Source organism: Symphalangus syndactylus, chromosome 10 (genome assembly GCF_028878055.3).
Source record: "Symphalangus syndactylus isolate Jambi chromosome 10, NHGRI_mSymSyn1-v2.1_pri, whole genome shotgun sequence".
Lineage (NCBI taxonomy): Eukaryota > Metazoa > Chordata > Mammalia > Primates > Hylobatidae > Symphalangus > Symphalangus syndactylus.
This window is the reverse complement of record NC_072432.2, coordinates 96,089,475-96,115,098: the sequence shown is the minus strand read 5'-3', so window position 1 is coordinate 96,115,098 and position 25,624 is coordinate 96,089,475. Positions and strand designations below refer to the sequence as shown.

General features: G+C 37.2%; 1 protein-coding gene across 3 annotated transcripts in view; it reads right to left on the bottom strand.

Annotated features, from left to right (window-relative positions):
* Positions 1 to 25,624, bottom strand: part of ATR (ATR serine/threonine kinase) — a 142,251-nt gene that overhangs the window by 86,909 nt on the left and 29,718 nt on the right. For all 3 annotated transcript variants that reach the window (XM_055295155.2, XM_055295156.2, XM_063610664.1), the window contains 7 exons: positions 25,278 to 25,472; positions 23,502 to 23,687; positions 18,496 to 18,588; positions 16,744 to 16,874; positions 14,285 to 14,428; positions 11,906 to 11,999; positions 10,871 to 10,996 (listed from right to left, as the gene is read on the bottom strand). In XM_055295155.2, the coding sequence (XP_055151130.2) occupies positions 10,871 to 10,996; positions 11,906 to 11,999; positions 14,285 to 14,428; positions 16,744 to 16,874; positions 18,496 to 18,588; positions 23,502 to 23,687; positions 25,278 to 25,472 (969 nt within the window). The remainder of the gene's footprint in view (positions 1 to 10,870; positions 10,997 to 11,905; positions 12,000 to 14,284; positions 14,429 to 16,743; positions 16,875 to 18,495; positions 18,589 to 23,501; positions 23,688 to 25,277; positions 25,473 to 25,624) is intronic.

Here is a 25,624-nt window from a genome sequence, read left to right as displayed (position 1 = left end):
TCACTTGTGAAAACCATATTACTTCAATTCTTGTAGGTTTAAAACCATGTTCTCACACATGATACTCTAAGGACAGCTTGACTCTTTCTTGACTCATACTTTATGACATTTTTTGACATTTAAAAAAAATGTTGCTATTTTCTAGGCCCACTCTGTACATTCCTGCTGAGAATTCTGATACCAACCTACTTTTTTTCTCCTTGCAAGTAATTTTTTGAAAAAAAATTTTTTTGCCAGGAAGCTTTGAAGATTTTTTATTATTAAAGTCTAGGATATGAATCAGAGTTAATTATCCTGGGTCAATTTTCTCCAGGATACAACAAGTCTTTTCAATATGTAGATTAGGTCTTTTATTTCCAGAAAGCTTTCTTGGATTATAATTTTAAATATTAATTCTGTTCTCTTGTTTTGGTTTTATTCTTCAGAGACATCAATTATTTGCACGTGAAATCTTTGCCAATCTTCCATTTCAACTACTTTTTCTTTTTACTCCTATATCTTTTTTACTCCTTTATCTCATTTTTCTTCTGTTTTTTATACCTTTATTCAATGCCCCTTGCTAAATGTTTAGTCAAATATATTCTCCCCTGTAGTTCTTGTAATTTAATCTTCATTTCAATTTCTTTCCTAAGTGCAATCACCCTCATTTCATCTTGGTTTTTTTTGTTTTTTTTTTTTTTTGAGACAGAGTCTCACTGTCACCCAGGCTGGAGTGCAGTGGCACGATCTCGGCTCACTGCAGGCTCCGCCCGCCGGGGTTCATGCCATTCTCCTGCCTCAGCCTCCCGAGTAGCTGGGACTACAGGCGCCCGCCACCTCGCCTGGCTAATTTTTTGTATTTTTAGTAGAGACGGGGTTTCACTGTGTTAGCCAGGATGGTCTCGATCTCCTGACCTCATGATCCGCCCACCTCGGCCTCCCAAAGTGCTGGGATTACAAGTGTGAGCCACTGCGCCTGGCCCATCTTGGTTTTTATTTCTCTTGTTTTTTAAATTTTTCATTCAACTTTTTTTATATCTGGAAATGATTGTTCAAAATATTCAATTCAAGTTATACTGCTAAGTTCAATCTTCTTCCATGTTGTGGTTGGTTTTGAGGAGGAATTGTCATCAATTCACAGACTTTATTTTCATTTTCTATTTTTGTCTTACAGGAACCTTGCATACATACATTTTTTCTACACGTATTGTGAAATTTCGAAACTAGAAAACCCTCCGTAACAGCTATCTGCTGTAAGCATTCTGTAGTGGCTTCAGGATTTCTCTTTCATGAGTATCCATGTCAGCATAGTGAAGTGCAGTTTTCTTCATGAATAGCTTTTTTTTCTTTTTCTGGTAGCAGGGGGAGGATTTGGTTCATCTCTGATTTTGTACATTTCTTTAACTTCTGCAGGACCCTTAAAATTCTCCCTCTTACTTTCTTCTTTCTGTTTATGCCTTAGTCTCTGAAGAGTGCCTCTCCCCTCCTCTTCTTTTACTACTCCCAAGAAACTGATTTTCAGAGACAACAAACATTGGGCATACTTTCAAGTAACTTCCCTGTAGCCAGTAGTCTGATATACCACATCCTAGACTTATTTTCAGTAATATTGCACTTAAGAGTGTGACTCTCTTTCGGTTGGTGATTTTCTCTTTGCTCCATCAATTCTTAGTTCCTATTCTTCATTTTCTTCTTTTTTTTATACAGTCTCATCAGAACGTACTTGCTCTCAACACCATACAAGGTTAAGATATGAGCTCCACAGATATCTCTGCTAGTTACAAGTAATTTGAAGTTCATAACATTCAAGGTCTAAATTATGTGTGATTTCAATTGCTCTCCTTGACACTCTTTATGATGTTTCAGGGGCTACACAGAAATTCAGATGTAGGCATCCACCATTATCCTAAGACAACCTGAAAGTCTCTAGCAGTTTTCTTTTCTTTTTTATTATTATACTTTAAGTTTTAGGGTACATGTGTACAACGTGCAGGTTTGTTACATATGTATACATGTGCCATGCTGGTGTGCTGCACCCATTAACTCATCATTTAACCTTAGGTATATCTCCTAATGCTATCCCTCCCCCAGCCCCTAACCCCACAACAGGCCCCAGTGTGTGATATTCCCCTTCCTGTGTCCAAGTGTTCTCATTGTTCAATTCCCACCTATGAGTGAGAACATGCAGTGTTTGGTTTTTTGTCCTTGCGATAGTTTGCTGAGAATGATGGTTTCCAGCTTCATCCATGTCCCTACAAAGGACATGAACTCATCATTTTTTATGGCTGCATAGTATTCCATGGTGTATATGTGCCACATTTTCTTAAACCAGTCTATGACTGTTGGACATTTGGGTTGGTTCCAAGTCTTTGCTATTGTGAATAGTGCCGCAATAAACATATGTGTGCATGTGTCCTTATAGCAGCACGTTTTATAATCCTTTGGGTATATACCCAGTAATGGGATCGCTGGGTCAAATGGTATTTCTAGTTCTACATCCCTGAGGAATCGCCACACTGACTTCCACAATGGTTGAACTAGTTTACAGTCCCACCAACAGTGTAAAAGCATTCCTATTTCTCCACATCCTCTCCAGCACCTGTGTTTCCTGACTTTTTAATGATCGCCATTCTAACTGGTGTGAGATGGTATCTCATTGTGGTTTTGATTTGCATTTCTCCAATGGCCAGTGATGATGAGCATTTTTTCATGTGTCTGTTGGCTGCATAAATGTCTTCTTTTGAGAAGTGTCTGTTCATATCCTTTGCCCACTTGTTGATGGGGTTGGTTTTTTCTTGTAAATTTGTTTGAGTTCATTGTAGATTCTTGATATTAGCCCTTTGTCAGATCAGTAGATTGCAAAAATTTTCTACCATTCTGTAGGTTGCCTGTTCATTCTGATGGCAGTTTCTTTTGCTGTGCAGAAGCTCTTTAGTTTAATTAGATCCCATTTGTCAATTTTGGCTTTTGTTGCCATTGCTTTTGGTGTTTTAGACATGAAGTCCTTGCCCACGCCTATGTCCTGAATGGTATTGCCTAGGTTTTCTTCTAGGGTTTTTATGGTTTTAGGTCTAATATTTTAAGTCTTTAATCCATCTTGAATTAATTTTTGTATAAGGTGTAAGGAAGGGATCCAGTTTCAGCTTTCTACATATGGCTAGCCAGTTTTCCCAGCACCATTTGTTAAATAGGGAATCCTTTCCCCATTCCTTGTTTTTGTCAGGTTTGTCAAAGATCAGATCGTTGTAGATGTGTGGTATTATTTCTGAGGGCTCTGTTCTGTTCCATGGGTCTATATCTCTGTATTGGTACAAGTACCATGCTGTTTTGGTTACTGTAGCCTTGTAGTATAGTTTGAAGTCAGGTAGCATGATGCCTCCAGCTTTGTTCTTTTGGCTTAGGATTGACTTGGCAATGTGGGCTCTTTTTTGGTTCCATATGAACTTTAAAGTAGTTTTTTCCAATTCTGTGAAGAAAGTCATTGGTAGCTTGATGGGGATGGCATTGAATCTATAAATTCCCTTGGGCAGTATGGCCATTTTCATAATATTGATTCCTCCTACCCATGAGCATGGAATGTTCTTCCATTTGTTTGTATCCTCTTTTATTTCATTGAGCAGTGGTTTGTAGTTCTCCTTGAAGAGGTCCTGCACATCCCTTGTAAGTTGGATTCCTAGGTATCTTATTCTCTTTGAAGCAATTGTGAATGGGAGTTCACTCATGATTTGGCTCTCTGTTTGTCTGTTATTGGTGTATAAGAACGCTTATGATTTTTGCACACTGATTTTGTGTCCTGAGACTTTGCTGAAGTTGCCTATCAGCTTAAGACCTTGGGCTGAGATGATGGGGTTTTCTAGATATCCAATCATGTCATCTGCAAACAGGGACAATTTGACTTCCTGTTTTCCTAATTGAATACCCTTTATTTCCTTCTCCTGCCTGATTGCCCTGGCCAGAACTTCCAACACTATGTTGAATAGGAGTGGTGAGAGAGGGCATCCCTGTCTTGTGCCAGTTTTCAAAGGGAATGCTTCCAGTTTTTGCCCATTCAGTATGATATTGGCTGTGGGTCTGTCATAAATAGCTCTTATTATTTTGAGATCCATCCCATCAATACCTAATTTATTGAGAGTTTTTAGAATGAAGGGTTCTTGAATTTTGTCAAAGGCCTTTTCTGCATCTATTGAGATAATCACGTGGTTTTTGCTGTTGGTTCTGTTTATATGCTGGATTGGGTTTATTGATTTGCATATATTGAACCAGCCTCGCATCCCAGGGATGAAGCCCACTTGATCATGGTGGATAAGCTTTTTCAGGTGCTGCTGGATTTGGTTTGCCAGTATTTTATTAAGGATTTTTGCATCGACGTTCATCAGGGATATTGATCTAAAATTCTCTTTTTTTGTTGTGTCTCTTCCAGGCTTTGGTATCAGGATGATGCTGGCCTCATAAAATGAGTTAGGGAGAACTTCCTCTTTTTCTATTGTTTGGAATAGCTTCAGAAGGAATGGTACCAGCTCCTCCTTGTACCTCTGGTAGAATATGGCTGTGAATCCATCTGGTCCTGGACTTTTTTTGGTTGGTAAGCTATTAATTATTGCCTCAATTTCAGAGCCTGTTATTGGTCTATTCAGAGATTCAACTTCTTCCTGGTTTAGTCTTGAGAGGGTGTACGTGTCGAGGAATTTATCCATTTCTTGTAGATTTTCTAGTTTGTTTGCGTAGAAGTGTTTATAGTATTCTCTGATGGTAGTGTGTATTTCTGTGGGATCGGTGGTGATATCCCCTTTATCATTTTTTATTGCGTCTATTTTATTCTTCTCTCTTTTCTTCTTTATTAGTCTTGCTAGCAGTCTATCAATTTTGTTGATCTTTTAAAAATACCAGCTCCTGGATTCATTGATTTTGTGAAGGGTATTTTGTATCTCTATTTCCTTCAGTTATGCTCTGATCTTAGTTATTTCTTGCCTTCTGCCAGCTTTTGAATGTGTTTGCTCCTGATTCTCTAGTTCTTTTAATTGTGATGTTAGGGTATCAATTTTAGATCTTTCCTGCTTTCTCTCGTGGGCATTTAGTGCTATAAATTTCCCTCTACACACTGCTTTAAATGTGTCCCAGAGATTCTCGTATGTTGTGTCTTTGTTCTTGTTGGTTTCAAAGAACATCTTTATTTCTGCCTTCATTTCGTTATGTACCCAGTAGTCATTCAGGAGCAGGTTGTTCGGTTTCCATGTAGTTGAGCGGTTTTGAGTGAGTTTCTTAATCCTGAGTTCTAGTTTGATTGCACTGTGGTCTGAGAGACAGTTTGTTATAATTTCTGTTCTTTTACATTTGCTGAGGAGTGCTTTACTTCCAACTATGTGGTCAATTTTGGAATAGGTGTGGTGTGGTGCTGAGAAGAATGTATATTCTGTTGATTTGGGGTGGAGAGTTCTGTACACGTCTATTAGGTCTGCTTGGGGCAGAGCTGAATTCAGTTCCTGGATATTCTTGTTAACCTTCTGTCTCGTTGATCTGTCTAATGTTGACAGTGAGGTGTTAAAGTCTCCCATTATTGTTGTGTGGGAGTCTAGGTCTCTTTGTGGGTCTCTTGGACTTGCTTTATCAATCTGGGTGCTCCTGTATTGGGTGCATATATATTTAGGATAGTTAGCTCTTTTGTTGAATTTATCCCTTTATCATTATGTAATGGCCTTCTTTGTCTCTTTTGATCTTTGTTGGTTTAAAGTCTGTTTTGTCAGAGACTAGGATTGCAATCTCTGCCTTTTTTTGTTTTCCATTTGCTTGGTAGATCTTCCTCTATCCCTTTATTTTGAGCCTATGTGTGTCTCTGCACGTGAGATGGGTTTCCTGAATACAGCACACTGATGGGTCTTGACTCTTTATCCAATTTGCCAGTGTGTGTCTTTTAATTGGAGCATTTAGCCCATTTACATTTAAGGTTAATATTGTTATGTGTGAACTTCATCCTGTCAGTTGATGTTAGCTGGTTATTTTGCTCGTTAGTTGATTCAGTTTCTCCCTAGCCTCGAAGGTCTTTACAATTTGGCATGTTTTTGCAGTGGCTGGTACCGGTTGTTCCTTTCCATGTTTAGTGCTTCCTTCAGGAGCTCTTGTAGGGCAGGCCGGGTGGTGACAAAATCTCTCAGCATTTGCTTGTCTGTAAAGGATTTTATTTCTCCTTCACTTTTGAAGCTTAGTTTGGCTGGATATGAAATTCTGGGTTGAAAATTCTTTTCCTTAAGAATGTTGAATATTGGCCCCCACTCTCTTCTGGCTTGTAGAGTTTCTGCGGAGAGATCAGCTGTTAGTCTGATGGGCTTCCCTTTGTAGGTAGCCCGACCTTTCTCCCTGGCTGCCCTTAACATTTGTTCCTTCATTTCAACTTTGGTGAATCTGACAATTATGTGTCTTGGAGTTGCTCTTCTCAAGGAGTATCTTTGTGGCATTCTCTGTATTTCCTGAATTTGAATGTTGGCCTGCCTTGCTAGGTTGGGGAAGTTCTCCTGGATAATATCCTGCAGAGTGTTTTCCAACTTGGTTCCATTCTCCTTGTCACTTTCAGGCACACCAATCCGACATAGATTTGATCTTTTCACATAGTTCCATATTTCTTGGAGGCTCTGTTCATTTCTTTTTATTCTTTTTTCTCTAAACTTCTCTTCTTGCTTCATTTCATTCATTTGATCTTCCATCACTGATACCCTTTCTTCCAGTTGATCAAATTGGCTACTGACGCTTGTGCATTCATCACATAGTTCTCGTGCCGTGGTTTTCAGCTCCATCAGGTCCTTTAAGGACTTCTCTGCATTGGTTATTATAGTTAGCCATTCATCTAATTTTTTTTCAAGGTTTTTAACTTCTTTGCTATGGGTTCAAACTTCCTCCTTTAGCTCAGAGTAGTTTGATCATCTGAAGCCTCCTTCTCTCAACTCGTCAAAGTCATTCTCCATCCAGCTTTGTTCCGTTGCTGGTGAGGAGCTGCTTTCCTTTGGAGGAGGAGAGGCGCTCTGATTTTTAGAGTTTCCAGTTTTTCTGCTCTGTTTTTTCCCCATCTTTGTGGTTTTATCTACCTTTGTTCTTTGATGATAGTGATATACAGATGGGGTTTTGGTGTTGATGTCCTTTCTGTTTGTTAGTTTTCCTTCTAACAGTCAGGACCCTCAGCTGCAGGTCTGTTGACGTTTGCTGGAGGTCCACTCCAGACCCTGTTTGCCTGGGTATCAGCAGTGGAGGCCGCAGAACAGCGGATATTGGTGAACAGCAAATGTTGCTGTCTGATCGTTCCTCTGGAAGTTGTCTCAGAGGAGTACCCAGCCGTGTGAGGTGTCAGTCTGCCCCTACTGGGGGGTGCCTCCCAGTTAGGCTACTCGGGGGTCAGCGACCCACTTGAAGAGACAATGTCCGTTCTCAGATCTCCAACTGCTTGCTGGGAGAACCACTACTCTCTTCAAAGCTGTCAGACAGGGACATTAAATCTGCAGAGGTGTTCCATTGTTTGGCTATGCCCTGCCCCCAGAGGTGGAGTCTACAGAGGCAGTCAGGCCTCCTTCATCTGCGGTGGGCTCCACCCAGCTTGAGCTTCCTGGCCGCTGTTTACCTACTCAAGTCTCAGCAATGGCAGGCACCCATCCCCCAGCCTTGCTGCTGCCTTGCAGTTTGATCTCAGACTGCCGTGCTAGCAATGAATGAGGCTCCATGGGCGTAGGACCCTTCGAGCCTGGCGCAGGATATAATCTCCCCATGTGCCGTTTGCTGAGACCATTGGAAAAGCACAGTATTAGGGTGGGAGTGACCCAATTTTCCAGGTGTCATCTGTCACCCCTTTCTTTGACTAGGAAAGGGAATTCCCTGACCCCTTGCACTTCCCAGGGGAGGCAATGCCTCACCCTGCTTCGGCTCACGCTCGGTGCATGGCACCCACTGTCCTGCACCCACTGTCCGACACTCCCCAGTGAGATGAACCCAGTACCTCAGTTGGAAATGCAGAAATCACCCGTCTTCTGTGTCGCTCACGCCGGGAGCTGTAGACTGGAGCTGTTCCTATTCAGCCATCTTGGCTCCACCTCCCAGTTTTATTTTCAATAGCCTCTTCTCTTAAGTGTAATCATTAGTAAATGTCATTTTATTAGAATTCTGCATTGCCATAAAAGTTTATTTTGGCTTCTTACAAAGTTATCTTTTTGGGATTTTATGAAATGAATTCCTTAAACCTGACTAGTATCAATCTTCAGAAACCAATTATATGGTTTCTTAATTTGATCTCTAGTCTGACTTTTCTACATAGAAATCATTTTCTGCCATCCACTGAGCTTAGAAGTCTTCTATTCCTTCAAAAATATATATTCCTCCTTAAAAATAAGTAGAAGGTGTCATCTCTTCAATGTCAATGACTGTCTGGGATTACCCATCAGTACAGGGCTTTTGCAGGGTCATTCCATAAAAATAGTTCAGTATCTAATGCTACATCAGCCATCATCTTATTAACTTTCATATCACCATGTCTTGGAGTTTGCTTTGTTGCTACATTACACTGGAATTTAGCCACTCCTACCACAACTTTAGGTGTATTTTTAAATAAAAACCTCCTTTCAATCCACTCTTAAAGTATCTTTTCCTGTCCCTGTGGCTACAATTTTAAATTCTAAAACAGGATCTTTTACATCTGTTGTCTCATGGACTCTAAGAGTACTGACTACAAAGACTGGTCTCTAATCCTCTTATCTTATGCCAGTTTCATGCTCTGGTGGTATTCCTGTAGGTTCAACCAACTTGTAGAGCTGCACTGTCCAATACAATAGCTACTATCCACATGTGGCTATTTAAATTTAAATTAGGCCAGGTAGAGTGGCTCACACCTGTAATACCAGTACTTTGGGAGGCCCAGGCAAGAGGATTGTGTGAGGCCGGGAGTTCAAGACCAGCCTGGGCAACATAGCAAGACCCCATCTCTTAAAAAAAAAAATTAGGTGAGCATGGTGGCACACACCTGTAATCTTAGCTACTCAGGAGGCTGAAGTGGGAGAATTGCTTGAGCCTAGGAGTTTGAGGCTGCAGGGAGCTATCATCACACCCCTGTACTAGAGAGACCCTGCCTCTAAAAGTAAATAAATTTAAATTAGCAAAATTAAAGAGAACTAAAAATTCTGTTCCTCAGAACATAATGTTTGAGCATATATTTCAAGTGCTCAAGAGAGCCACATGTGGCTAGTGGCTACTGCTGAAGAGTACAAATATAGAATATTTTCATCCTCACAGAAAGGTCCTTTGGACAGTACTATTCGAAGTCTTAATTCAATTTTCTTCAGCTTTAATGCTATCTTCTTGCCACTGTTGAGAAAAAACCCATTTCCTTCTCTCTTTATTCTCAGGTGTTTTGGGCCAGTGTCTGCTGGAGTATGGTTAGGAAGACATGTGCTTCTGGATCTTTATTCTTTTCTTACCTCCCCATGGATCTTCCAAACTTCCTTGCCTTTAGTTTTTTCTTACCAGCCTGCCATAAATTTATTCAGCTATAGATGCCAAACTACATTAAATCCTTACTTAAAAAAAAATCTCATAACAATATATGGCTATTATATCTTAATCAGACTACTCAAGACTCCTGCAAGTACAATTCCTTTCTTATTCTGTCTAGGTAATCTATTAGCATCGGGGCTTTACATTGAAGAAATCCTGTAAGGGAGTTGCCAGATATGATTTATCTTTTGTGATCCAGGAGGCAAAGTGGGGCAGCTGCGGCTTTCCTTAAGACTGTAAGAAATCTCCTTGAATTCTCAGATTTAGTTATTTATATCTAGGAAGTGACGATCAAGGTGAAGTTTCCTTATGTTAGACCATGACTGTGCTATCTGCTTGGAAATAACCTAAACTAGAAAACCTCTATGCAAAGAGGAGAAAACCTTTGTGATTCATAAATCTCTGTATTAAATTAAAAGACTAAAAGTCCTTTGAGTTACCTGAAAACCAGGTAAAGGTATGGGGCTAGGGACAAGCACAGGGTAGTTTCATTGTAGTTTAGAGCAGGAATAGAGGCTGTAACATTGATAATGCACATCTATAGTCAGGAAGGCATAACACTTAACCTAGAGGAGATTCAAGGCTCCTCCCCTCTGTTGGGATCATCTCCACACTGGCTGCTACCCACATTGATTATACAAACTCACTGCCCCAGAAACATGTGCTCATTACCATCACATATATCTTTTATCCTAAGTAAGTGCTTGCTTCTAATAATGGAAGGAAATATAACTCTTCCATTATAGAATGGTAATCCCAAAATTCATGAGGGTCTTAGGCTCTCATATCTTACCATATGGGTTCTAGATATGCAAAAAAGAGTAATTCAGTTAAATTTTTTCCAATTTATTCATATACAGTGATCTGGTATTTTAAATACCAGTTCTCACTATCATCAAGTTTGGGGATAATCTACATTATGTTGCCAAAGAAAAGAATAAAGTTCACTTGCCCCTTGAAAAAGTAAACTTAAAGATTTAGCTTCATTAAAACTAACATTAATTCAGTCAAAATGTACAATGTTAAAATTGCTGACATTTCATATGACATATATCCATAGGAAATATGTGAGAAGACTTACATAAACTGCTGCTATATTATACAATTATATACATCTTTACTTACGAAGATGCAGTAACCTAAAATATAACCATCAAATCACGATCCTTCAAAAACAACAAAAACTGCAAATCCCTGAGATTCAAGCTCAAAGGGCATCTCATGGATTCCTAATTCTCAGATCTCATAATTCAGATAAAATAAAAATTTCTTCTTTCACTAAATCTCAAACAAAAATGTCATTTTGTCATCTTTTCTTTAAGTCTCCAATCTTTCTTTGCTATACATTTTTAATTATATTATCTTAGCATACCTGATTTTTATACAAGGTTTCCTTCAAGCTTGTAAGAGCATGAATACGAACATCAACATTTTCATGTTGAATGGCCTTCATAGAGAGCTGAAGAGTTGTTTGAAGATCAGTGCTCTCAGAGGTCTCCTATATATACAAAGCACAGAGAGACAGACCTTATTAATCGACTATTTTAACAACCATTTCCAAAGGCCTGAATTCTCTATATAGTTACCATTAAACTATACCAAAACAATTTTTTAAAGTAATAAAATTTCCATTCCTTCCTTTGTATAGCATAAGTCATTTTTAGTAATTCTGAGGGAAACAGATTTCATTGTAAAATTTTTAGACCTGGAGAAAAATTTTATCCCAACTAAGTAAGAATTTATTTCTCTAAAATAAGTACTTCTTGACAGGAAGTACAAGTTTCCCTTAATTTACAAAGGGCTACATAATAGCTTTGAACAAGGTCTATGGATTATATAGGTAATTCACTTCCTTTCACTACCCAAGGTGACACCCAAGGTCAGGTATCCCACTTTCTACCCAGAAGTTCTATGAAATCACCACTAACATCTTCATAATTTTAAAGAGCTCACTAAGATTTAAGATGCTGGAATTATAGATTATTCCCCTTCTAAATCTCAGGAATCATTGACATCTGACATTTCTATATCATGGTTTGTAGCACAACAAAACTAGAATCATCTCACAGCTTTCCTTTCTTCTCTTAGGGTGTGCCGCTGTGGTAGCTCTTCTTTTTGGGACAATAAGTAAGGACACTTTGGTCTGGGTAGTAAAGGCATAAGAATGGTATTGTATTTTTTGCTCTCTGTTCTATCTAATGCTGTTACATATTTAATCTAAATGCTAAAACTTCCCTCCAAAAGTCATGGATTCATGGAATCATTATCTACTCACCAGGAATTAGCCATCAGAATAGGACTATATTATCCCTAGATATGATCCTAAAGGATCTTTATTCAATGTATTGGAACTTCGGAACAATTCTGTATTAATGATCTCCTAAACCACAAATTAAAAATTAAATACCTTTCTGTATTCCTGGAGAATGGCTTTTATCTTTTTTAATTCTGGATGATCAGGTAAAAAATATATTTCATGAAGAAAATCTTGCACAGCATCCCTAATAGTTAGTTGGAATAAAAAGAATTATTTGCCAAGAATATGAATACTAAAAAAAGTAAAGTAAAAGTTGAAACTAAGGCCAATTTAATTCATAATTAAAAGTACTAGTTGATTACTGAGCTGCAAAGTATTTTCTAACTATGTCTAAGATGCTCAGCTAAATTATTAGTGGAAAATGACCAAAGCTATGAAAATCACTCTATAATAGTGCTACAATAAACCATGCTTCTCAGCATACAAACCCATATATACAGTCCCTTCCTCTTCAAGCTGGGCTGAGTGTGTGACTTGCTTTAGCAAACAGACTGTGGCAGAAGATATGCGGTGCCAATTTGGGACCTATGTGTTAAAAATGCCTGCAAGTTTCCATTTGTGTGTTCTGGAGAGCCCTGGGTCACTATGTAAGAAGTGTGGCCACCAACATGGACAGACCGTGGTACAGAGAGAGAGACTGTGAGACTACACGCAATGAGAGAGAGGCCCAGCCCAGTCTACCTGCCAGCTGAATGTGGCCACATTAGTGACCACTTGTAAGACCAGTAGAACTGACCAGCTGAGCACAGTGCAGATTGCAAAATTATGAGCAAATAAAAATGCTCATTGTTTTAAGATACTAGGTTTTGGAGTGATTTGGAATGTACCAATAGACAGCCAAAGACTACCCCAATACACAAATTATCATGAAGAATTGTAGAAAAAAATATATAAATAATCCTTATCAGGGCTATAATTTTTAATTTCCTTCTAATATAATAACTGCTCTAATCTTTCTGGGTCCAAATATAAGCGTTTCTAAATCCTAGTCTTCGTTAACTCATGCAATAAATATATATTAAATAACTACTATGTGCTACTACATGCTAAGCACTCTGCTAGTCACTGGGGATGGAACAATAAACAAAGCCAAAGTAGTGCCTTCATTCAGCAAGCTTAAGGTCTTCTATCTTGCAGCATGATCATAACTCACTGCAGCTTCAAACTCCTGGGTTCGAGCAATATTCCTGCCTCAGCCTGAAGTAGCTAGGATTACAGGCTTTTTTTGCTTTTTTTTTAAAATGTTTCTGTATTTTTTGTAGAGATGGGGTTCTCACTATGTTGCCCAGGCTCCTGGCCTCAAGCAATCTTCCTGCCTTGTCCGCCCAAAGTATTGGTATTGTTGGCATGAGCCACCGTGCCTGGTCAGGATTTTTCTTATGATTATGAGAAAGGTAGAGAAATGATACTTCTGTAATAAACAGCAAAGATATGACTATGTACAAAAAAATTTAAAAGGTACTTGAAAAGTAGTCCCAAAATCTAAATTAGTGATTTTGTTGTTTTATCATGCACAAAATATCAAAATATCAAAAATAAAAGTATTTTAACTAAATAAAAACACATTAACTTTTCCTTCTTTTATGATTTCTCCCTCATTAGACAGTTACTGCAACTGACTAAAGGGACCAGCAATAGCATATGGGTGAGTAGGTGAATAAGTAGTACTTCAATCTCAACTTTTCACAAGCAAAGGAATGATTATATACAACATTAAGTAAAATCACAGAAAAAAATTTAAATATACAGAAAGACATCCCAGTCTAAAAAGCAGCGTGAATCAAAAATACAAATGGGAAAGAATAATGTATGTTCTGTCAATAGTAGTCCACATTGGCTATAGCCTAATGCCTGTTTTGAAAAATTATGGGGGAAGATAGTAAGAAATAGTCTGTGGCCAGATTTTTAGAGAGCCTTCAATATCAAGCTAAGCAATTTGGAATTTATCAATTAGGAAACGGAGAATCTCAGAATGCCTTTGTATGCTGGAATGACACCAATAAAGAGATATTTTTAAAACACAGTTCTAGTAACAATATCAAGAAAAGTGATAAAAGCTTAAAGGAAGAGAGGCTGGTTCAAAGCTTAATGCAATGAAGTAATAAGGGTTTCAACTAAGGTAAGCTGCAGAAAATAGGCATCTCTCCTAACCTTTCTTATGCTATTCAACTATCTGCCTTTTGACTGTGAAAAGAAAGGTAAATTAGGTTTCACATTTACAGAATTAATGAAAAATAATTTTTAACTGCTGACCTATTAATTAGTGAGCTTTAGAAATAATTATAATAGAAGCAATGCCACAACTGAAATAGCATCATTTCAATATGTAATTACATGCCAATTACTTTTGTTTATTGATGAACCCTGAAATTCAAAAAAGTGACAGTTCCACATTACCATCAGTAATTTTGAGAGACAAAAACACAGTTGAAAAAGTTATTATTTTACTGTTAATTTCAGTTACAATACCTGTTTTCAATTATGAGGTAGTGAAAGATAGCTGCAGTTTCTTTAGGCTGGATATGTATAAGAGGTAACAAAGCTACTATTACATGACTGAGAAGGGAGCCCAGACAAGCATGATCCAGGCAACGAACAAAGCAGTCCCAAGCTCTGTGTGAAAAAACAAATAGAAATGAAGTCCAATTAGTTTTATTATTTGTAAAGCTCTATCAATCAGTAATTAGTTGAAGACACATGATATATACAAACAATAGATTAAAAGGCAGCTTTAAACATGGAATAAAGATCAGTGCTATATATTCAAATAAAGTGATGTCCAAATTATATGAAGTCAAAAAAGCAAGGTGAAAAACAGTGTTTGGGGCAGAATTAATACAAAAAAAAATGTGTATGTGTGTATTTGTTTATTCTTTTACAAAGGGTGATATACAAAAATTAATAAAGATAGATATCTGTAGAGGTCAAAATTGGAATCTAGATTTCTGACTATAATTTGTTACACAGACTTGAATTTGGGACTATGCAAATGTTTTATACAACTTTTTTTTTTTTTTTTTTTTGAGACGGAGTCTCGCTCTGTCCCCCAGGCTGGAGTGCAATGGCGTACATACCTTTTAAATTAAATAAAATAGAGGGAAAAAGCAACCCTTAAAAATTTTAAACAAACTGAAACAAGTGAACCTAACTAAATATTCAGTTGGTAGCACACGCACACAGAAAATAAGTACTTCACATGATTTTAAAACATATTCTTTATAAAAATTTTCTAGTAGCTACATTCACTTGAGACTTAGAAGCAATGACAGTAGGCCCAATGAGTGCCTATGCTGGGAATTAATCTGGGCTCAAAGGAACCAGAGCCAGGGTTCCTTGAAGAAATCGCTAATTTTGAGTCAGGGGCAGGAAATGTTCAAGATGAGCCCAGGACATCTTGTCATGCCAGAAAGCAGAGAATCTATAAGAGATTAATGGAGGCCATATCAAAACTCATAGATGCCAACTTAAAGGGATTTCTACTTGCTTAAGATGGGACAATTTCAGCAATAAAAAAGGATAGTGATTGTAATGCATAAAAATTAACCAAACATAAAAATCTGTTATCAAAATGATATTATAAAAGAAGAAAAACTTCACTGGAGGTTGCTACAGCACAAACCTATATTCCTAAATTGATTCATTAAAGGGAAATATTCAAGTATTTATGAACTGCTTTATATGAACTATGGTTGTTTTCCTTTTAAAGACAAGGTCCTGCTATGTTGCCCAAGTGAGATTCAAACTCCTGGCCTCAAATGATCCTTCCACTTCAGCTTCCTAAGCAGCTGGGACGACAGATACGCACAATCATGCCCGGCTAGCCAAATTTTATGAGGAATTTTGTTTTAAGAAGAATCCCACCTAGTAAATACAGAAGGAATAATAAAATTAGAAAATCACTATTTTATCAACTGTAATGAAATAATGGACTTACGCAACGATCATTAATTAATGCTAAAATCATCAGATGAAAGATTAATGGGGAATTTTTTAATAAAGGGATCCAGGTTGATAAAACCTACTGTCTAATCTGGCCATTACTAAAAGTGGACAATCAGATATTATTATGTGGCTCATACGGTGCCACAAGAGAAGCACAAAGCCTCACCTATGAGGTATGTTATCATAATAAATTGAACCTAAATCTAATCAAGCATCTATAGGTACCCATTTATAGAAAAAACAGGGAGGAAAGAAAAGACAGAGGGAAAAGTTAAATTAGCTATTTGCCAAATCCTACATCCTAAAATCTTAACAGCCTAAAATAAGTAAAATGTGTGGGTAGGGAATTTAAGGGATGAAGCTGTTTACAAGAGACACTTAAGGAGCCAGGCAACCAAATACACATATGTAAACTTCGTTTATAGTCTAATTCAAGAAACTATGATGCATACAAACATCTCTGGGAAATGACATATACAACATAATACATACTATATCTTTGGGAAAAATACCTTTGAGACAACTGGAGGAAATGTGAATAAGGACTGAGTTTTAGATTAGATATTTCTATTAATCCTGTTAAGTATAGTAATTCATGAAGGTTATTTTTTAATGCCCTCATCCATTAGATACATCTAAAGTATTTACAAGTACAATGATACGATTCTGGGATCTTCTCTAAATACCCAACCAACAATCAAAAAGGTAGAAATAGATTAAAAAAAACTAGCAATGTTGATAACTGCTAAGATTGGGAAATAGGTAGATTCATTGATAACTCTTCTACTTTCCAGTATGTTAAAAGACTTCCATAGTAAAATGTTTTAAAAGAAGTAAATACATTCTGTTTTAAATACAAATAAATAGACTTTCTACCTTATTTATTATTTGAACCCAATTTCCCTCAAAGGGATAAGAATTCAAGTTAGTGCTACTGGAAAATGCAAAAAAAAAAAAAAAATTAATAAACTCAGGCAGTCATTTACCTGCAACACAATTCAGGAAAGTCATCCTTGAATCGAAGGCCAGTTCTCAGTGTGGTCATCATCTTCACCCTCACAGAACTGACATGTTTGGGTCCCATTAACTTCATCAAAGACATCAAACTGTTCAAGGCCTATAGAGTTAAGCAGTGCTTCAGAGTAAAGCTTATAAACATGCTGCCAGAAGCAGACGAGCCCTAAGAACAAGTGCTTCCCACCCAATATCAGGGTGTCATCTATTCTCAGATAACACAAAAGATTGAATAAATGTTGGCCAGTTTGTTTTGTCCAATTGCTTATGTCTTATGTGGCAATTATACATTTTAAAAATACAAGTTGAGTTGTTTTTGTTTTTTCCCTTGAAGGTGATTTGTTATTTTAGCCCAGTATTCATCTAGAACAGTAAAATTTCTAATTTATTAAAGGCATAATGTATATTGTTTAATTTCTTTCATATCTATCCCAAACTGTCATACACACATATAAAACAAACTGAATTAAAATCATTTGAATTTGAGACCATATAAAAATTTTTGAAGTAAATGGAATATTTCATAGTAATCAATAGTTAAGGAAATTTTTGTCCTAATGATATTAAATTCAAGATGTCCTGAATTTAGTAAAACAAATAATTAATGATATGCTCAGAAAATGAAACACATGAAAAACACAGAACCAGACCTGTTATCAGCAGCTCCAGTTCATAATGAAGGGGTAAAGAAACTCTCTGGACGACTTTATATGGCAAAACATGTTCGCTCCTTATGGTTTACAAGACAAACTGTAGTTCTCTCACTTAGGATAGCAATTGAGGAAACAGTAAGAAAGAAGCCACGTAGATGGAATAGTAATTGGTTGGGGGATTAAATTTACTAGTTGACACCAAAAGAACAGGCATTGGTTGCTGAAATTTGCAAAGTTTAATATGGTAACATATGTCTTTCTTGGCTCCTTAAGATTATAAAAAACAAAAAAAGGAGGGAGGAGTATACACTGAAATAAAAGCTTCCGTTCGTAGGTGTTTTTTGTTTTTATTGTAATCTTACTGACTGCAGAGGTGGAAAGCAACAGAAAGGGAAATTTTATCAATATCTAAAATTTTACTCCAATTTATAGGACGAAAATTTCCAATGGTGGCCAACTGTTGCAGCAGTCATAATGAAACTTCATTGTGGCACAAGCATTTAAACATAAAGTTGCTTTACATTATAATAACCCTAGATTTCTGGTGTTCAAAAACACCATGGGCCATGACCCACACCAGACCAATCTAAACCAAGGAGACTCAATGATGCAACTTTTGTTTGAGCTTTCAGTGATTGCTAGTCTCTCTCTTCAAATGCTGGACTAAATGTTGTGATGACGTGAGCTTGAAGCCATTGAGGTCATTAACTGGCTCTTAAGTACAGAGCCAACCCAGATGAATCTGAGCCAAAAGATTGACTCTGAGAACTTTTTTGAGTCCAAAATCAAGTTATACCTAAAGCTACATTATCCTTATGTTTTTAGTAACACAGCCACAAGTTCCTTTTAGTCACTTTGGGTTGGGTGTTCTATCCCTCCTAAACTAAAGAAATGAAACGAATACAATTCCAATTTTTAGACTCCCAAAAAGCGTATATGAGTTCTTCAGCAATAGAGAATGTCATATTTGGTTATTTCTCATCTTTGAATGTTTGTAGCTAGATGCAGAATTTATCTATATTCTGTATGAATTCTATCTTGGCACTCTGGAACTCAACTATCACCACTTACCATTTTCTTATCTTCAATGCCAACACTAGAGCTCAGTAACTGCATGTTAAAAAAAGCCAAGATGCCCAACAATTTGGGTTGTAAATAATCAGCCTAAGAAATAAAAACAGATAATATGTAAGCTTTATACAGATTGAATTTCTTAAGTTGACATTTTAATTATTTAATTAATGTCATTTATATTTTACCTAACTAGATTAGCATATTGGAAATAAATACTTGGTGAATTAAGTTTCTCCAAAAGCATATATCTTCACATGTAGTATTTAAAGAAACTAATGAAATGATTTATAGTCACCATGAAAAAATATGATTAAACAGTACAGTACAATGAAAAAATGATGAGTTTTTTAATCATGGAGTGAGCTGGGGTGGGATCCTCAGGATCTAATGCATGTCGGGATGTGGAGTGGAGAGGAAAAGAAGGAAGAAAATAGAGAAAGACAAGGGACTGCCCTTATTCTATGACATTTAGAGCTAAGGTAGAAAAGTACAATTAAAGAAAAGGTATCCTACCAGAATAATGATCTGACATAGGGGATAATATCCCCTGAAGTAATAGGGGAAAAGAGGCACAAGACCATGGGCATCAAAAGTTGCAGACTAGATATCATCATCCATCACACTTTAGGTTTCCTGAAGTAAACAGAGTTCCTTCCTTAGTTCGTTCCTTCCTTCCTTCCTTCCTTCCTTCCTTCCTTCCTTCCTTCCTTCCTCCCTCTTTCCCTCCCTCCCTCCGTCCGTCCCTTCCTCCCTCCCTCCTTCCCTCCCTCCCTCCTTCCCTTCCATTCCTACCTCCTTTGCTTCCTTCCTCCCTCTTTCTCTTTCTTTCTTCCTCTTTTACTTAAACAGGGTTCCTTCCTTCTTTCTTCCCTCCCTCCTTCTTTTTCTTTCTTTCCTCCTTTCTCTTTTTTCTTGGAGTTCCTTCCTTCCTTCCTATTTCTTTCTTTCCTCCTTTCTCTCTCTTTTCTTTTCTCTCTTCTTCTTTTCTTCCTCTCTCTCGAAAGGGTCTCTGTCACCTAGGCTGAAGTGCAGTGGCACAATCACGATTCACTGCAGCCTCAACCTCCTAGACTCAAGCAATCCTCCCAGCTCAGCCTCCTGAGTACCTGTGACTACAGCCACACACCACCTCGCCCAGCTAATTTTTTGTATTTTTTGTAGAGATGGGATTTCGCCACATTGCCCAGGCTGGTCTCAAACTCCTGGGCTCAAGCAATCCTCCTGCTTTGGCCTCTCAGAGTGCTGGGATTACAGGTGTAAGCCACTGTGCTCGACCAAGTTAATACTTTCTTAGAAGAAGGTCCTGGAGGAGAGGGCATGGGCTTTAAGTCAGCCAAATCTAGGTTTGAATCTTAATTTTGACACTTCCTAATGTGTGATCTTCTATAAGTTACTTAATTCTTCCAAGTCTGTAAAATGTGAACAATAAAATCACCTACTGCATAGAATTGTTGTAAAGGCTAAATAAGATACCATTTATTGGCCAGGTGTGGTGGCTCACGCCTATAATCCCAACAATTTGGGAGGCTGAGGCAGGTGGATTACATGAGCTCAGAAGTTTGAGACCAGCCTGGGTAACATGGCAAAACCCCATCTCTACAAAAAAATTAGCCAAGCATGGTGGCATGCACCTGTGGTCCTAGCTACTCAGAAGGCTGAGGTGGGAAGATCGCTTAAACACCGGAGGCAGAGGTTGCAGTGAGCTGAGATTGCACCACTGCAGTCCAGCCTGGGTGACGGAGCAAAACCCTGCTTCCAGAAAAAAAAAAAAAAAGGTATCATTCACTAAGGACTTAGTATATGGCTAAGTATTAAATCAATTTGTTCATATTATTACAAACTGAGAATGTGACCACTCTGTAAAGAAGAATATTCTTTTGTTTCATGTCTTTATGTACAGGCAGAAGGAAGGAGCAAAAAAAAAAAAAAAGAGCTGGGAATGAGTAGCAACTAAAGCATTTTGAACTCTATAAGAAAGCTGCACTGCTTGATGTTGAGGCATCTGATTTAGGTATCTTCAGGTTCCATGCATTACCAAGAAAAGGGTAGGAGCGTGTGTGCTACCATGTAATAGAGAGGAGTGAGGTACCCTACAAGTCTCTCCAGATTAGATGTCAGGATAAATCTTTATCTTGCCTAGTACAGGAAAATCATCTGGTTTTTAAAACCTAAAATTGCATTTTGTTCTGCAAACTTCTGATTTAGATTGAGACTCAACTTTGGAATGGTAAGCCACAATTCACTAATTGTATGGTTCCAGCCTATGTTGCTTAAATAAAAAGCAGATAAGGATCACACAATCTATGTCAACATTCCAATATTAAAGTTCTTGCACTCAGACAATTATTTGACTTTATCTACCTACCAATATATTATCTACCACCAAATACTTATTACGTATGCCTAGAATCCTGTACTGGGTACAGGTGTACAAGATAAGCAAAGTCATTCTCTCTCATTAGCTTACAAGGTAGACTAGTATCAATAGAAGACACTAAATAAGTAAGTATGTAAACAAAGTTGTGATAATGCTATAATAAACACAATCCTGTGATAGACAAGAACTGTGGTAAGGGAGTTGAGACAGGGTACTCAGGAAACTCTTGAAATCTAAAGAATGAGAAAGATCCAGGAGATTATTCCAAGCAAAGAGACCATCCAGGGCCTAGATCTCGAAGCAGGAAAAAGTTTGGCATGTTTAAGAAACACAAAGGAAACCATGTGGAAATATAGGGAGAAAGGAAGAAAAGAGTTGTACTATGTGAGAGTAGAAAGGAAGGCAGATCATGTATGCCTTACAGATTTCATTTTATGTTAAGGGCAATGAAAACCATAGAAGGAATTTAATCAGGGGAATGATATCAGTTTGTAAAAAGAGCACTCCAAAGGCTGTGTAAATAATTAATTGTAGAGAGGGAAGAATGAAAGGACAGAACCATTAGGAGACGTTCACAGTTGTCCCGAGAAAAATGATCATTATTTGTGTTAAGGGTGGTGGCGGCAGAAATGAAAAGATATATTTTGGAGAGACTTGATAGGATTTGCTCACTGTTTGATTATAAAAGGATAAAGGAAATGGAGGGCTCACGAATGCTTCTCAGGTTTTGTCTCATGCAACTGGGTAGATAGTGATACCATTACTGAGATGGGAAAGACTGGGAGAAAAACAGGTTAGAAAGGGAAAATAAAGATTTCTAATGAACAAATTATATTTGGAATTGTTTGAGATGCTCATAAGACATGAGAGTAGAGATGACGAAAAGGTGAATATCTGTTTGCCATCCTCTGTCATCCTCAGGTCCATTCTCTGCCTCCTTCTGCCCTGCTCCATACCTGGGACACTGACCAGACTGCATCACTTAGGATCCCTTGCCCTCTGGCTTTCCACTGAATTCAGTCAGCAGGAAATACGACTAGAACAGAGGGTAGGAGGAGAGAGTATGGTATTCATATTTCCTGCTCTGTCTGTGTTTTGAGGTAGTTCTGGCAGTGGCTACGTTCCTCTACAATGAGAGGACCCCCCTCATGGTTCTGGCTCTCAATCAGGTTCTAGTAACACTATTTCTTCCCCTTTCCCAGAACTAAGAGGGGCATTAAGTTTTCTGCTGTTTGTAGTACCTGGGTTCCTTAACATTCCTTGCTGGTTCCCTTAACCTTGCCATGTCACTAAAAGTAGCCCCTCTCTTAAACTATTTCTGTGTAAACGTTTGTGTGTATGCCATCTGTTTCCTCCCAGGACCTAACCTATATAAACCAAGCTCAGGGGCAGTCTGGACTGAAATTTCAACTAAAAATTATCAAAATGTAACTCATATTAAAGAAAAAGATCAAAGAAGATCATTAAAGGAGAGAATGATGGTTGAGAAAAAAGAGCCAGTGACATAGTCCTGAGTTATTCTAACATTTAGAGGATAAAGTAGATAATTTACAGGGAAAAAGCCAGTAAAGAAGCCTAAATATGATCAGTGAAGCAAAAAAGAAAATCAAGACAATGTGGTATCACAGATGCCATGTAGGAAAGGATGGCCAATTGTATTGAATGATACTGAAAGGTTGAGTAAGATAGGACAGAGAAGTGACTACGAGATTTAATAGCCCAGAAGACTGTTGGTGATACTGACAAAAGGAATTTCATGGAATAGTGAGAAAAGAGCCAGACTAGAATGGGAAATGAGAAACCAGAGATAAAAATCTCTCTTAATGAACTTATGTCTAGTGTTTCATTATTGGAATGGTAAGCTTGTGGAAGTTATTTATATCCTACTGCTCAAGGTCATCACCAAAGTTTAATTTTTCACAAAAAAAATTTGCAACCTCTGGCATAAATGGGTTAAAATATTTTGCCAACAGTCCTTTAAGTCTCTTGGAGGAATGAGGGCAGTTGAAAGAAAAAATAATAATTTAATTCTGAGGATTTATATATTTTTTTAAGATAGATAAACAGTAAAGTGATTTCAAATACAAATTTATGGTACGGAAAGATTTAAAATAGAGAACGTATTTCCTAACTTCCCTTCTATCCAACAATGGATTAAACTACAGTTAGAATTGAAAAGTTTCATTTGTTGAGGTAAGGAAAGAGCAGTTGGAGGGGCAGGGTGAGAGGAGAGCTACAAACATATGCTAATATACATGTAATTTAAAAGTAGTAAAGAAAAATAAACTTCAACATTTTTATTCAGTGAAAAAATAAAATCTACTAAAAACACTTAAAAGTCCACATTTTTCAATGCTAATATACGTTGTTAATGCCCTAAATATGTAAATATGTAAACAAAGTTGTGACAATGCTATAAGAAAATAAATGTGATCTTGTGTTCATGATCTTGTGCATGTGACCACGCAATTTAAATCAACCTTTTCAAAATAAAAATACCAACTTAAAATTTAAACAAATTGCTAGCAGCCAGAAAATGACCAAAAATATGATTTCTTCAATTTCATAATTAAGCTGAAAAAGGAAGAAAAACAAACAAAAAAACCTCATAGAACATATTCCTTACCATCAGTTCAGGTGATATGGTATCTCTTGGGCCCTGATACGGATCATCATTGGATGCAAATGAGGCAAGTATTGACAAACCATTGAAAACCTGTTGATAGTGTTCTCCAATACGCAGCAATAATTCATTATGCAATCCTTGGAAATCTTGTCTCAGCAGGCTCCCCAGTTCAATTTCTGTTTCATTCTAACCCAAAGACATGTTAAAAAAATTTTTTTTTCTTCCTACTAACATCCTGGAAACAAGTATACTAATTTTAACATGCTATTAGTACATCAGGAGCTCTAGACCAGATGACAGGATTTACTAATGGTATTAAGAAAAGGCATTGGAAAAGATTCTAATCTTATTCTATCCTGGTAGGTCTCCCATAGATTATATGTAATGAGGATAAGTGATCCAACTTTATTTAGAAATAAAATATTAAAAAGCAAGTCCTAGTTTTCTCTAAGGCCTTATAATATCATCAACTCATTATAGGGGACACATAACCCTGGGAAGAAATGTAGTATAGTGGCTTATAGCAGTCTTTCTGTTCAGATTGCTTTAGTTTAAATTCTAGCTGTCATTTATCAGATATGCTGACTTGGACAAGTTACCTAATCTAACCTCTCTCTGCCTTAGTTCCTTATCTAGGAAACAAAACAAAAAAATAGTGCCTTTGGCTGGGCGTGTTGGTTCAGACCTGTAATTCCAGCACTTTGGGAGGCCAAGGCACGTGGATCACTTGCGGCCAGGAGTTGGACACCAGCCTGGCCAACATGGTGAAACCCCGCCTCTACTAAAAATACAAAAATTAGCCAGGCCTTGTGGCAGACACCTGTAATCCCAGCTACTCAGGAGACTGAGGCAGGAGAATCGCTTGAACCCAGGAGGTGGAGGTTGCAGTGAGCCGAGATCGCGCCACTGCACTCCAGCCTGGGCTACAGAGCAAAACTCCCATCACACACAAAAAAAAAAAAAAAAAAAAAAAAAAAAAATAAGAGTACCTTTATCTCATTAGGTAACTGTGAGGATTACATGAAATGATCCATATCAATTGTTTAGCTCAATTTCTGACATGTATTAAATACTCCATAAATACTTAATACTATCATTCTATCTCCACAATATACAGTTGTATAATACTTTCTCAAGATGAATAAATATATTTGATATTCATTCACTAACTCTCATGTGGAAAGAGATGTGCTGCTGGCATATATTATGAAACAAATTAAGTAAATTAACATCAGAGAAAACAGTAAAGTTATATGCATATTTCTCATAGTTTTCCTGTTCCCATGTAGTTTCATATTCCTCAGAGATATTTTGTTAATATGACACCAAAAAAAGCAGCACAGGTTATAATTTTAAATGTAAAAACTACCAAAAACCTGGACCAAATTGTAATCAGAACACCAAGCAACTAAACTAAATACAGACACTATACTACATTTGAAGGTGACTGCCTCTTCCTATGGATGTAATTAAGTGTGTATCACCAGTCAACTTATAACTCCAATCAACTGAAAAGTACTATAATGAAATAGGCTGAGAACCTCTCCTATGAAAGGATGCCTATCATATCCCATTATGGTGAAATGATCAAAGAAAACAAAAGGAGAATTCTATTTAATATGCTCTCAGGACAAAGATTATTTAACATAACATTTAAACTTACAGTCTTCTAGGATAGGCTATAATTTACTCACCCTCCTTCCTAGAAGAATGTTACATCTTTCCTATAATGCTAATTTATATAAAAAAGTAAAATATATAGAAATATTCAATTACCTTCAGATAATGAAGGGCACGTTCTAATTCATCTTTGGAACAAGAACAGACCAAATGAGAAAAAATATATTTGAAGTTGTTTATTAAAATCTCTCTACGATTGACATTTAATTGTTTTCCTAAAGTTCGAATGAGAGCAGAAGCTGCAGGGCTTGCTTTGGCAGCAAGATCAGGTAGTAGAACTTGTAATGTCCTCTGAAAAAGAATGCAACAATTACCAAAAAGTACATTTGTCTGGGTGAAAAAAATATTCACATACGCTATGTGCAAAAATATTTTTAAATGCCACACATATTTGGAGTCCACTCCATACTATAAAATATGTCACAGTAGATCATTTATACCAC